Raw genomic sequence first — 15,203 nt, 5'->3', positions numbered from 1 at the left:
CATTATGAAGCGAATTAATTTCCTCAACTTATTACAGAGAGAAAGTTAAATAGGCGCCTTTACAATCAGTATTGAAATAATGCACTCAGCAATTTAAAAGAAAACGCTGTAATACTTTTGTACTTTGGGTTGGCCAAATGAATAATTAATAAAGGAAGGTAGGAGAAAAAAGCATATTGATGCAGTGTATTCACCATATCTGGAAAATGAAGAGGTTCCCTGTGTCAATAATTCTATATGTACTTTTTTATTTAAATTTCTCTCTTTACATTATATCTATGAACCTCTTCTATATTTGAAATTAAAATTTTTATGTATAAGAAGAAAGGATTGCCTTGGAGACTGTCCTATGCGTGCATGCGTGGTATTGATCTTAATTTTCAAAGAGGGATATGCTTTGCCCGCTAATGTCAAAACTCTGCAAGGTGTCCTCAAAAGATGGGGTTTGGTGAGTGCTTTACTTTTCCCCTAGGAAATTGAAACAACACTGCTTCGAGAAATGGAATGGTCATCCATCGAGAAAACAAATATTTTCAACAAGAAAAATGAAAGTCCATCTACTAAATTTGAAATGATAAGATGGATTTGCGAATGTCAGATGTTTATTGATCCATGAACCCCAATAAAAAGTATTATCTAAAGTTAACTTGGGCAGAATATTTGGCTTTTCCCATTAAAGCTAAAAGATTATGTGCTGATGCTGTAAAGAAGCTTTTAATAATTGATCGATATTGTCTAGTAACCGAGAAATTATCAAATGATCTGTGAGCTGACGATAATAAAATATATCAGCCGTTCCAGTGAGCCGATCAATTGGTTGGAAATCACGAAGGGCGTTCTCCGGAGCCGAAAAAAGATCCTAGGAAAAGGACCGAAAGTGTCAACGTGTGTGACCTATTATGAAAAGGACTTCCCCCAATTAACTTTCTCATAAGATTTAGTTAAGGTTGCCTCTTTCCATGTCCTGTTAATTAAGCCACCCTCCCTCTCTCTCTCTCTCTCTTAAATGTTATAAGATAAGCAGAGAGGGAGCAGAAGATTGATTATATTTTGAATGAACAAAATGGAATGGAAGGCTCTCAGAGTTTCTCTCTTTATTGGGCTGGCAATTCTGGGAGCAGCTAATGGTAATGGCTATGGAGAGAGTCCGGGGATGGTTCAATCGTCTTTCGGAGATCGAATCCGCAGAATGCAGGAAGAATTGAAGGCCTCTATGGTTTCTCCGGCCAGCTCTCCGTCACCCTCACCTCAACCTGTAAGTTCGCCTCTACGAATGGCACATATTCTTAATTTCTAGTAGGCTCGTGATTCCCGGCTAACCCAGGGAGGCCTTATCTGTCTTTCATCTAGCCCCGGAATACGAACGTTGTCATATCCGTACAGCCACTCTGTTACAAAAGTTTAGCCTTAGGACTTTGCAGAGACATGAAGCTGTATGTGCATTTCTATTTGTATTATTTTTGGTGAATACTTTCTATTTGTATTATGATCATGCCCGGAATAGTCCCCAGGTCTCGGGAACTAAGTCGGGATTCGAGACCAACGTAAACTAGCCGAGCATTAACATCAAAACCAGAGGCTGACTGCATCTTATCATGTAGCTAGAAATGATAGGGATGCTTCCGTAATTCGTGAAGATCTCCAGTCCTCTGATACTAGAAAGAATTTCTTAGATTTGAGAACAATTTCTCTTTCTTGACGGACGCAGGGCACTTCAAGTCCACGAATTTACCGAGTGACGTCGTATGGTGCGGACCCGACAGGCAAAACAGACAGCACCGAAGCCCTTCTAGCAGCATTATCGGATGCAATTCAAGGGCCGAGCAAGGGCTTCCTGATGCACGGAATTCGGAATCTTGGTGGCGCTCAGATCACCCTTGAAGGGGGCACGTACATGATCAGCAGCCCTCTCCGGTGCCCTTCCGCTGGCGCTGGCAACCTCGTGGTACGTATTATTTGTATAGATGGGAACATGTTTTCATTCAGTAGCTGTCTGGACTTTCTTCATAAAACATTTAACGGCGGCCTCTAAAATTGACAAACCTCATACGCTGGCAGACTGATAAAACCGAAAATTTAGTTCCTTCCTGCGGTTTCACACAATTTGTGAGACGAAATTATTTCAAACTGCTTTCTGCGATACACTGTTGAATATTCACATTGATCTATTCATGATGATGACAGATACATGGAGGAACTTTACGTGCATCTGATAAGTTCCCGGCTGACGGTTACCTGATCGATTTATCGGCTCCAGCATCCAGCGCTTCCTCTTCCTATAACTATGAGTATATCACTTTCAGGGACTTGATGCTGGATTCTAACTACAGAGGAGGCGGTATTTTGGTCCCAAAGTCGCTTAGGACTAGCATAGATAATTGCTACATTGCTCATTTTACTACTAACGGTATATCGGTCCAAAGTGGTCACGAAACCTACATTAGGAATTCGTTTCTAGGCCAACACATAACTGCAGGAGGCGACCCCGGTGAGAGGAACTTCTCCGGCACTGCCATCAACCTGATGGGCAATGACAACGCCGTGACAGATGTGGTAATTTTCTCAGCTTCTGTTGGAATAATGATCTCGGGGCAGGCTAATACTTTATCCGGCGTCCACTGTTACAACAAAGCAACGGGCTTCGGAGGTACCGGGATTTATCTGAAGTTACCGGGTTTGACACAGACCCGGATTGTTAACTGCTATATGGATTTCACGGGTATAGTGGCCGAGGACCCAGTGCAACTAGACATTTCAGACAGCTTCTTTCTCGGGGATGCATATGTCGTCCTGAAGTCGGTCAAAGGCGTAGCGAATGGAGTCAATATTGTTAACAACATGTTCTCGGGTTCAAACAAGGGGGTCGATATCGTACAATTAGATCAATCTACTGGTCCTTTCAAAGAAATTGATCAAGTAGTAGTTGATAGGAACAATGTCAGGGGAATGAACTTGAGATCAACTGTTGCCAGGGGATCAACGCAAGGGAACGGGACCTCATGGACGGTCGATTTCAGTTCTGTCCTTCTATTCCCAAACCTGATAAATCACGTGCAATATTCAGTAAGCGCAGGTACCAGCAGCTTGTTCCCAAACCACTGCCTGCGGAATACGTCCCAGAACCGGGTTGTCATCGAGTCAGATGTTGCTGTGCCGGCAAGTGTGTTTGTCACAGTAGATCAAGGACTGACTCAGTAGCTAGCAAAAGTGATATGGGCTGGATGAGTTCTTCCTCAGAAACGGAAGAAATTTGGCTAGACAATTGTGAATAATACGGATTGATTCTCACCATATAAAATTTACTCATCCGATATTTGACCACGTCAAAGTTTGAGTTTTATGAAACATACTTGTTATTTATTTACCTCTATTATTATTAAGTCGGAAGACTTCCTTTAGTCTACTTTCATTTCCCTAAAATGTATTTAGTAAAATAAATTGAATTAATAATAACCATTAGATTAAGATTATAATTATCATTTTACTTGAATAAATATTCATTTTAACTCTTAATTTCTCTCAACCACTCACCCACTTTCTTTTCTTCGGTCTCCCTCCTCCACGGGCACTAGGCATTTTGTTCATTATTATCTTTTACTAATTACAATTTGAACTATAATAATAATATCTCAACAACACATCGGTGTCCTTATTTACAAAAATAACATATCTGGAAACATTTTTGAAAATAAAAATTATGAATTACTTATTAGATTAATATATTGAAAGATATAATTAATATGTCAAATTATTTTACAAAATGCCGCACGTAGAGAGGGTATGGCTTTTGTTTTTATTAAGGGTTAATTGCATCGGTGGTCCAAAAAGTTTTCTGAATGTTTCAACTTGGTCCAAAATGTTTTTTTGGTAACTTGTTGGTACAAAAAGTTTCAAAATTATTTCAATATAATACATTCCGTCAATTGTCCCTGATACCGTTAATATTTTGCTGACGTGGTGCGTCTTATGTGTCACTTTTGTTACGTGGAACCAATCATAGTGCGCCACGTCATTTAAGATGAAATAAAATTTGAAAAAGTCCAATAAAAATACATAAAATAATAAAAAATACAAAAAAATAAGTAAAAATAATAAAAATTTAAAATAATTTTAAAATTTTAATTTTAAATTTGAAATTATTTTTAGAACTTTTAAAAATAATAAAAAAATATTTTAAAATATTTTAAATTTTGGACCATTATGAAACATTTGTAAAATATTTTGGACCACCGGTGCAATTTACCCTTTTATTTTTTAAAATTTTACTATTTTTTTGTATTTTGATTGGACTTTTTCAAATTTTATTTTCTCTTAAATTACGTGGCGCACTATGATTGGTTCCACGTAACAAAAGTGACACATAGGACGCGTCACGTCAGCAAAATATTAACAACGTCAAGGGCAATTGACGGAATGTACTACATTGAAATGGTTTTGAAACTTTTTGTACCAACAAGTTACCAAAAAAATATTTTGGACCAACTTGAAATATTCATGAAACTTTTTAGACCACCGGTGCAATTTATCCTTTTATTAAAGACAAACTCATGGGTTTAGTGGAGAATAAAAAATATGTAAAATAAAAGGAAGTACCATTGATCGTAATTGAATAAGTTTGAGGGCGATTCTCAAGTTTCTTATAAAAATTGCTTTTCCTCCTCTGCAGGGTCATAGTTTTCTTTGAATCGAGAAAGGAATAATGTTACTTCCCGCCATGTATCCTTCATATGCTAGATAACGTATATTAATTGCCTTTTTTTTTTCCTACATACCACAGAAGCAGTGTTATCAGAACCGGACCGGATATCGAACCGGCCGAGGCATGGGGTCATGGGTTCATGGGTTCAACCGGGAGTTCGATGGGTTGGACCGCTTGTTTATTTTTAAAATAAATAAATAAATATTATTTTAAGAAAATAATATAAAATACAAAAAATAAAAATAAAAATGGTAATATATATTAGATAATAATTAATATGTGTCCAAAAAAATATAAGAAAAAATTATTTGCATCTGATTATAAATGACTCGTAGAAAAGAACTGATAGTCATGTGACAGTACCCAATTAATCAAGAGTTGAAACTTTTCCAATGTCAAAAGAAATCGTGTAAAGAGATAGAATGGATTGGAAATAACATACAACACATGAGTTGTAAGTTGTAACTCATAAGACCACAACAACCTCAGAACACAAGTGCCTGTCTAACCTTCACACATCAAATGTCTTTTCTATATCTGCGAAGTACAGGACACAAAGATTCCGAACTATTTAAAAGATGTCGTTCAAGACACTCTCACACACTAATATAGTTCCAATTGACATTGGTTTCAATTATCATACTTGGTCAACTAAACTAGGATAAACTGCAGATTGTATTTTAGTACACCATAGTTACGGAAGACAGCCTCCTATGGTTTCCTAGCAATTTCATCAGAAGGGTGCTGCATGTTGGCGTACACAAAAATTGTTCTTCAACTATCACAATTCAATCTAATCAGCTCAAAACTGCCTTGATGAACGACGATATCTACCCAAAAGCTTCATAACAGCCAATTACATAATACATAACAAACCGAGAAAAACATAGCTTGATTAAAGCCACTGTCCACTGCAACGAGGTAACCTATCAGGACGTTATATGCTCAAACTCATAGAACTATCTAATCAGAAAGCCAGTGCAATTCCGCAGCATTACGTATATGACAAATCTTACCTAAGAAAGACAAATCCAATGACTTATCTTCAGAAGAAGATGGGTCTTCATTCAAAAGTTGCTCTATTCGCTCCGCAACAGATGGTGGAACTCTGAGTATAAATTGTTCCTCCAACTGGTTGTTCTCCTGTTAACAAAGTGACTAATCCATTAAAGGAAGAAACTCCCCCAAGTAAACACAGCTCTTCGTTTACCATTCATCATCCACTCCCCCAAGTAAACACAGCTCTTCGTTTACCATTCATCATCCACTCCCCAATCCCATAAAACACCAGCCAAACATTGACAACTTTGTCACCGCAATCACAAGCAAAGGAGAAGAGGGAGGGGAAGAACGAACCAAATGACTCGACTCTGCTGCTTGATGCGTTGGTGAAGACGAATCGGAGGAGCGACCGATCGCAAAGTGGATGAGCTGATGAAGAAGAATCAAAGCTGTCCGGATGAAGATCGAATGAAGATGAGCCGATGAAGAGCAGCAGAAGGAAGAGTCGAATCGAAGAGGAAGTGATGAACTTGAGATCGACTAGGGTTTCCAATTTTTCCCAAATTTCAATTGCGTCGACTCAGAGTCTGAAGAATTCTAATTTCTTCAATTCTGCTCGGGTCGGGCGCAAGGAGTTCGGGTCGGATTCCACTTTTAATTTCTGAACCCATGAACCGACCGGTTCGAATGGGTTCATGTAAAAACCGGCCGGTTTTTTGGGTTCACCGGTTTTTTTAGGCATTTCCGGTTTTTAAACGAACCGGACCGACCATAGGTCCGGTTTTCGGTCCGACCGGTCGAACCGGCCGGGCCGGTCCGGTTCTGATAACAATGCACAGAAGCAATAAGGGGAATGTCCGACGCAGTTCCAATTCCTTCCGCTTCTGATGAGTTGATTACGTCGATACATTTGCTCAATCTAATATCACGAGTCCAATCTGAAAATGACTGACGAAGATTTAAACCTTCTACCATATTTTTTGGAAATTATATCTCATTTTTTTTATTGATGTAAAGGTTATATCACCCGCTTGAGGAAAGTCGGGATTTTTTCCTAAATGGCCTTGTTTTTCCTTCTATTTAAGTGTAAAGCTCATTTTTCATATTTAAGTGAGAGAAATGATAAAAGGAAAACAAATTCGAAATTCAGCTTATACTTCAAAATTTACTAACATTATTTCGTGGCCCTAACTTATGCTAATTCTTTTAGCATCTCTTTAACACGCGAACAATGAAGGAGTCTATTTCCCCTTTTCCCTTTGCCGCTCAGCGGGCTGATCGGAGAAGCAATCAACCGAATTCGCTTGATGAAAGTAATAGGCATGCATTCAGCGATTTGGAGAGGCCATACGAGATTGCCAGTCAAAGAATCAGGGTCAATTCGAGTTCCATTGAAAACACAATCACATCACTGAGATTAGCGTTTTGGGTTTTATTAGTCTCAACTTTTCATAGCGTGAATGGCGGCATACTTTTGTTGAAAGCTCATACTAATTAAACGTAATATTCATATGAATCTGTTCCGATCAAGCAAATTCAGTTGATTATTGTCTCTTTAAAAACGGGAAAGAACATGTAAGAAAAGGAAATGATAAAAGAATTAACGTAAGTTGGGCTCACCAAATAATATTAGTAAATTTGTAATTTAATCTTAATTAATTTTATAATTATTGGCCAAAAAAATCTTAATCTTAATTTCTTTTTTTCGTTTTGATCTAAAAAATAATGACAAGTTGGCTCGATTTAGGAAATTGTGAAATGACGTGATTTTATTTTTCAAAAGTGAAATATTTGAATAAGGTGTCTGCATGGGTAAATCGGGCAATTTTTTTCGGTGTATACTCTGGTATCCGGAAGCCGAACGGGCCCCGACTAATCTAGTCGAGCCGGGTCGGCCCATTAAGGAGAAAGCTCTCACAGCATGGATTTTCTCAATTCACAAGACTCGAACCCGAGATCTTTCTTTGCGTTTGAACGAAGTTCGGTAGAGATCTAGAAGGTCTCAGTTTGATTGAGTTTTCTATTCTTCACAATACCAAACTATTCTTTTGAATGGAAGGATGGTTTACCTACACGAGCTGATCCGTTTGATTACCCACAGGAGCGATGGAACACTCTTTAATTAATATACAGCAATTAGCAAATTATGTTGGTTCAAGACTCAACATCTGTGCCGTTAGAGAGTTGTTGAGCCTACGTACCCGCCTCTAAATCAAACTAAAGTTTGACTTGAGGAGGAGTCTCAATCAGATAACCCAATATTCTGCAATAGGGCAGTTAAGTAAAGAAGAGATAATGGAGAAAGAGATAGTGTAATGTAATAATACAAACATGCTCTCGTATGATAGTTTAGAAATTCCAAATTTGATTCATATGACCTTTATTACTTGTATTCTTCTATCAGGTATTATATTTTCTCATGTTAGAGTTGCAGACTTCTCTTATAAACAAAAAAAAGAAGAGATTGTTGAGAGTTAATCTCACGTGGAAAAATAAAATAGAAAAGTATGAGTTTATAAGAGATTGAATTTCACAATCTATCAGTTCGAGTTTTTGGATTAAATATGGCCCAATCACTTATAAGCTCAATAAAAAATTAATACGGTATCAGAGCCAACGTTATTTCATCTTTCTCAATAATCAATTCTTCATTTGACCCCGGTTCCCTAAATAGAAAAATAATCAACTCTCCAGTTGACCCAAAAAAAAAAATCTGGCTGGATGGGAATTCAAAGGCAAGTAATACATTGGAGCTCGGAAGTCCAGCGCGCATTGGACACAATAAGATTCAAGTCCATAGTATCACGCTAAGGATGTTAGAATGAGAGTTTTCACAAATTACGTGCGTGGATGGAGAGGAATAGAAGAATCTTCTTCCAGCAAAGGAGAGCTATTGTGGCTTCTCTAGTCCATCGAATAACTGAGGATGCTAGAATGGGAGTTTTGACCGAGTTCCAAATAGTAATTTTATTAATCTTATACGACTTCATCTAGCTAAATACTTGGGCTTCGTTTGTTTTTTTAAGCAGTAACCCAACTCTATTATTATCCATATTCAACGATATGACATTACTTTTTCTAACTATTTTATAATTAATTTTTTAATAATTAATTTTTATTTACGTTCATATCTATATATACATATATATATATATATTATCACACTTTAATATATTTTGTCAATACTTACAATCATTACACAAAAGTTAAATCACTAATCCAACTCGATATTTTGTCAACACTTACAATTGTTACACAAAAGTTAAGGGCCTGTTTGATTTCGCAACGATATTTTAAAATTACAACTCTAATTTAATTCTACTCATAACAAAACAAAATAATTCATACAAAATCAAAGAGTGGGCCTCATTTATACCACTCTTTTTCAACAATAAAACAAAATAATTCATACAAAGTCAAAGGGTGGATCCCATTTATACCCCTCCTTTTCAAAATCAAAATATGATTTTAAAATCTTACTATGAAACCAAACGCAGCATAAATCACTAATCCAACTCGAAAACCAAACGGAAGCTTAGATTGTGTTTGATAACTTCAATTAAATGCAGAAATTAATTTTTCAGCACTTAATGAAATTAACCTTGTTTGATAACATAACATAAAATTTAACTTAATTTAATGATTCAATCAAGAAAGTGTTGACTTCTCTCCATTCGAAAAATTGTAAATGGAGTAAAGTCTGACTTCACTCCATTTACTATTTTTAAAAATTGAAAAATAGCCCCATCTTTTTTCATTTTCAGAATCATGCCCCAACGATATTCATGGAAGTGCCACGAGGTCCCAAATCGCTTTCTCCTCCTTCTCCTCCTCACCTGTACGCGGACTCTTCAATTCCGATCTTCTCCAAGATCCTTGTTGAACCGACAATTTGATGGTTCCATTTTCTCCCAGCCTCAGCGATGGATCACTATAAGGTGGTAGGGTTGCAGAGAAACGCGACGAAGGAGGAGATGAAGGACGAGTTCCAGAAGCTCGCGATGAGGTTCCGCCCCGAAAAGCACTCCCAGGCCTCCAAGGCCGTTAGGGACGACAAGACCTTCAGCTTCAAGTAGCTCTCTGAGGCGTATGAGGTCCTGATTGACTCGGGCTTGTTTCTCCCCCAGGAGAGGGCTCGATTCGTCGTGGTGATGAGAGGAAAATGGATGGATCAAGGAAAGAAAGAGATGGGGAAGGGAAGATGGATGGATTGAGGGAGGAAGGACATGGGAAGAGCATGAGAGAGAGTTGAGGAGAGAGAGGGAGTTGAGGGAGAGAGGGAGGAATGGAACATTTTTTGAAAATATAAAATATTATGGGTCATTTTGAAATTTTTAAAAAGTTGGAATCAAACGAAATCGTATCTCACTCCGTTACCAAATGCCATATAAGTAATCCAAAACCTACTTAATCATTATGCACTATATTTGCTTATTCGCTCAACATGGGCTACTTTTGGCTTATTTACAGCGATGCCCCTAAACTTTTTTGATTTTACAATTTGGTCCATTTCTCGATTTTCTATCAGAATGTTAGAGAGAGAGAGAGAAAGAGATGAGGGGAGGGGAAGGAAGGGCACCGGATGAAGGAGGGCAGTGGTGGCCCCAATTTGGCCACCTCCACCCTAATCGAGGTTGTCGGCGACGTCACAGATCCCCAGTGACCTTGCTTGGGTGTGGAGGTCGGGATTGGGGCCACCACCACACCCGTGACGTCACTGGCGACCTTGATTAGGTGGTTGGTGGCCGGAATCGGGGCCGCCACCATTGCCCCTTTCCTCTCCACCCTCTCTAATATTGTCTTCTCTTTATTTTTTTTAGTAATTGAATTAAAAATATGGGGCCAAACTGTAAAAAAAGTAAATATTGGGCAAAATAAAAATATAACCCTAGAAAAATATAAGTTTTCAACATATAACTTTATCTAATAGTTTTGACTTAACCAATTAAGCACTTATTTCTTAAGTGATTAGATTTTCAACACTTAATTTTAAGCCCAAATAAACATAACCTTAGTTATATATCAGACCATTGTAAATGTTGTGCATGTCTCGTATTAAGCCTGGATACTTGAGAATCCGGTTGGCGAGGACAAAATCAAGAAAAATACTGTTTCAATATTTTTGGATTTTGTGTAATCTCGTAATCTATTCAAAAGGGAAAATATTCTTGAAGATATTACCTTTTCGTGTTATGTGTAAAATGTGCCATAGTTAGTTGCCCAACCTCTTGGCGGCTAGTTGCGAAAGTCAGTGATGGTGGATATTTGGGAATCTCGGGTAAACTTCTTTGTAACTCTATGGTATAAGGGTGAGAAAAGTGGAGAGAATTGAGAGATCGAGGTAGACTCCTCTCGGAGAAATACTTACATTAGTGACACATATATTTGAAATCTATGTAACACATCTAAAAATGGTAGAAAAATAGGGGTTTGTATTGGGGCCTGGGAGGCTAGGACTAAGAGTCATTTTTAATGTTGTAATATTCGATTTATTGTCTAGTGGATTCTTATACTTTGTGTCAGGAACGGTTCCCATTTTCTTTTAGCGTTTTACTTATATTCTGTGTTAGATTTAATTTTCTTTGTTACCTAAACTTGTACAACAGGCATCTTGTGATAACAAATATTGTTATTACTAGTTATGCATGAACGCTGGCTCACGTTCCCTAAAAGAAATTGATCAATATTAGATCTTAAAATATCATAGATGCTATTTATAATAACCATAACAAATACACATTGGATTAAAAAAATTATATAATATTTTTAGTGAAATAATCTGTGCAACGGCATGAGTTAAAATAACTAGTAACACTAAAAAGGTTGAGAAATCTAACATTACATGTGTTGGGAATGATCTATTCGAGCAGTAATAATAGAGCCCTGATATCCCTCTCTCTCTTTATCTTCGCTCTCTCTCTCAGTTCTTAATCGTTGGCTTTCGCTGCACTACCCACCTCGCAAAGCTGCGGCCAGGGGAAACTGGATCGCCGGTGACTTCACAGGTGTGATTTGGGGTCCACTGGCGGGATGGAGCATGGAGGGAGTGGCTGTTCCACGACCCTTTGTTCCTTTTTTTATTTCCATTTTCTTGCTTAACTGTTGTAGATTATTTTTATTTGAGTAATGTGCAATGTAAATGACTTTTCCATCAATCTTGCAATAGGAATACATATACCTTTTAATTTAGATTTTTATTTCTTTTTAACAGTTTATTGTGCATTTCTTGTAATAAAAAAAGTATTGAAAACGGATCCTCCATGAACAAAAGAAAAAAATTATCTTGTTGATGGAGTCGGGATCCGAACTTCAGGTCTTGATGGTCTTCCCGATCTGATCCGCACGAACAACACTCCCAGCTAACTTGGACGAAGGGACGTCGAGGGTGTTCCTCAATTTCCCCCTCCGATGCTTAAGTCAATCTAGGGTTTATCTGAGTGTGTAATTGATTGTAAATAACTTACTTGACATGCTTATATAGGAGATAAGATATATCATGATATTTTCGAGATACTTGGGTAGAAATTTATTCAAAGAATATTCTCTGATTGAGAAAATAGGAAAGACCATGCTACCTGTCTAGTAGATACTCGCCTAAGCCTAGCTTAATCGCTGGCTTGGGCCTGTTGGGCCTTGTCTCTTACTCTTGGCCTGATAGGCCAACATAGCAGACTTGCATGTATGGGCCTAGACTCGAGCTGCTGGGCCCGAAGTCCATCATTTGCCCCTTGTTTGGTTCCTGGCTTGTCCAGGAAACAAATACACTTACACGCGTCAATGAGCGATTTTCTTAGACGCGATCACACGAATTGCTAATGGGGATGTTGACTTGGGGCGTTCCGGCCCACATATTAACCCCATAGGAAACACCATTAGATGGTCGCGCCTCTCGAGTTCTGACGCGTGACGTCAGCATATGTCAACGATCGCTTCATCTTTCGAAACTATCCTCGCAGGGTCAAGGGTGCCATTATTGCCCTAAGTGTATTCTGTCGTTTCGCTTGCTTCTCTCTTCCTCTTCAAACTGATTTCTCTCTTCTGTTCCACCATCTCTCCTCTACAACTCCAAGTTTCTTCTTCTTTTTCTTCTTTTCTCTCTCTCTCTCTCTCTCTAGGATCTCTCTCTCTCCGCCGTTAGCATTTCTGCACCACCATTTCTGCTGCCTTCACTGCAGCCACCATGACATAAGGACCATCTTCCCGTGCCAAGGGTAAGGCTATCGCTCCATCCGAGCCCTCAACTTCGGTAAATCGTCTCCTGAGACTTATATTTTTTGATGTCATGGTGGAAGGGATGCTTCATCACGATGACGGGCTTCAGTTGCCCAGTCAGTATGTTGCCTCTACCAGCATCAGGGACGATCAAGTAGTAGTATATCCTAATTAAAATCAAGGTGGGATTGCGATGGCCCCTCCATGAATCTCTCATCGAGCTCACGAGACATTATACGATCGAGCCTACACAGTTAACCCCCCATGCCCTCAAAGTTTGGTTTACCTTCTTCATTTATTACAAGCGACGGAATTATGTGTATTCGCTAGTTGCGTTTTAGATGTTACGTTAGGCTCTACAATGTTGGGGCTAGAGACGACGCCATGTATTTCTTTAAAGAGCATCAAAAAGTAGTAGGGTCCCCCATTATCGTGATAGATAAGAGGTCAAACTCCGACTACAAGAAGAGTTTCTTCTTCATCTTGTGAAAGAATTGGCCTTGGAAGAGAGGGTTTGTAGATGATGGGCCACCTAACCTTCCTGATCACGAAGTCGCTGAGTGGGAAACTTGCTTCCCTAAAGGGTTTCATCCTTTGAATCCAGTGACTTGGGTCAATAAGAGCAACCTAAACGCGACCAGGCTTATTCCTACAAGTCGGGGTGATGTTGACAGGTGTGTATTAACGCTTTTCATTTTTTCTTTAATCTTAGAACACCTCGAAAACTATGGTTTCAGATATTTACTGTCTGACTCGGATGATGATGATGATGATTAGGCCAACTCGATGACGCCTCTGAGGAGGCCGAGGATGAGGATATGGAGACTGAGAAGCCCAACCCTTCTCCCTTCATTAAGGGGACCAGCCTTCCAGTTGACGATGAAGCTATTGGGACTGCTCCAAGCGAAGTGACTACCTTTCTGGCTTCTCAATCATCTCAGATTGAGGAGATGGTCGACCAAAAAGGTGATGGGAACGAAGTCCCCTTGGCCATAGAGCCCAATGCACCAAGTAGCTCTAACCGTGCGACTTGAAAGAGCGTCGCGACGGATGATGTTGAGGCGGACAAACTCCTCGAACTCCCCACTAACTGGAGCGTCTTTGATAAGAGCAACTCCAAAGGCTGAGGAGTCTCCGCTTCCACGGTTTTCTATCCTCCCTGGCAACATCATTGATATGATTGGAGACATCAATCGAGAGTAAGTAGTCCGTGTCCTCACCGTCTACTACAAGCGCGTAAGCGTCCACGCTTTTCCCTTTGTTTCTTTGCAACATTTTTAGTTCTATCCACGCATAGACTAAGATATTTCACTCTTTGTCGCAGCAAAGCTCCGTCATCTTCCAGATTGTACAACAGTAAGGGATCAAAGGTTTAGTCATTTAAGGCCTCCGCGACGAGGTAAAGCAGCTGAGCGAGAAGGTCCACTAGCTCCAGAAAGAGGTAGAGGAGAAAGAATGAGAGAGAAGCGCCATGAAACAGTCACTTGACCAGGCAAACAACCTGGGGGTTAGAGCCCAGGAACGCTTGAATGCGGTCCTGCGCAAGAAGAAAGAACTCGACGAGATTTTGTATGTCGAGAAATTGAAGCTCAAGAAGTGCATCAATGATCAGGTGCTGCTTGAGGTGGAGCGCGACAATCTCAAGTTGAAAGTGGCGCAGTTTGAGAAAGCCATGAGCGACGAGGGGAATGATGGACTTACTGCTCTAAGGAGGCTGAGGAGCAGAAAGTCCAGGAAATGAACATGCTTAAGCATGAGCACAGATGCGAATTGCATCCGTAGGCTGCTCAGTCCCTTTACCAGAGCCTTAGTCCCCCAAGAGAGTAGTTGTTCAAGAAGCACAGCAAGGACCATGTTTGGTGGGACATAGGCTTGTTCGAGGCCATTCCTAAACTGGAGATGCACTCCAACATCTCACCTGAAAGGTCCATTCGGCCTGAGACGTGCATGGTCGCATCTTTTTCTGCTCAAGTTGTCGAGCCATCTCCTTTTACTTCAAGTGAAGGAATTAACTCCCCTCGTCTCGACTGAAGGAGATCGTGTCAACACCGAGGCAACTGGCGAGCCTCATGTTGACACTTACCTCATATTTGTTTTCCCTTTCATCCCCTTATGACCGAGGGTTGTTATTGTAATGAACTCATCAGAATATCTACAAGTCTTAATTTTGAAGCATCTTGTCTTCTCGCAATTTCCTTAACTCCTCGACTTTTGTCAACTTCTTGTCAAGCTAGAAAATCGATTGCGACCATGTTAAGGCCTTGTCAAACGCATATATTTTCTTGAAACT

General features: G+C 39.4%; 1 protein-coding gene across 1 annotated transcript; it reads left to right on the top strand.

Moving 5' to 3' along the window:
* The first annotated feature begins 927 nt into the window (after positions 1 to 927).
* On the top strand, positions 928 to 3,424 carry LOC116202478 (polygalacturonase QRT3). The gene is made up of 3 exons (XM_031534049.1): positions 928 to 1,255; positions 1,709 to 1,945; positions 2,185 to 3,424. The coding sequence occupies exons 1-3, from the start codon at positions 1,055 to 1,057 to the stop codon at positions 3,196 to 3,198; spliced, it is 1,452 nt and encodes a 483-aa protein (XP_031389909.1). The 5' UTR covers positions 928 to 1,054; the 3' UTR covers positions 3,199 to 3,424.
* Positions 3,425 to 15,203: the final 11,779 nt, after the last annotated feature.

This window comes from Punica granatum, chromosome 4 (genome assembly GCF_007655135.1).
Source record: "Punica granatum isolate Tunisia-2019 chromosome 4, ASM765513v2, whole genome shotgun sequence".
NCBI classification, from domain to species: Eukaryota; Viridiplantae; Streptophyta; class Magnoliopsida; order Myrtales; family Lythraceae; genus Punica; species Punica granatum.
This window is presented reverse-complemented; position numbering and strand designations above follow the sequence as displayed.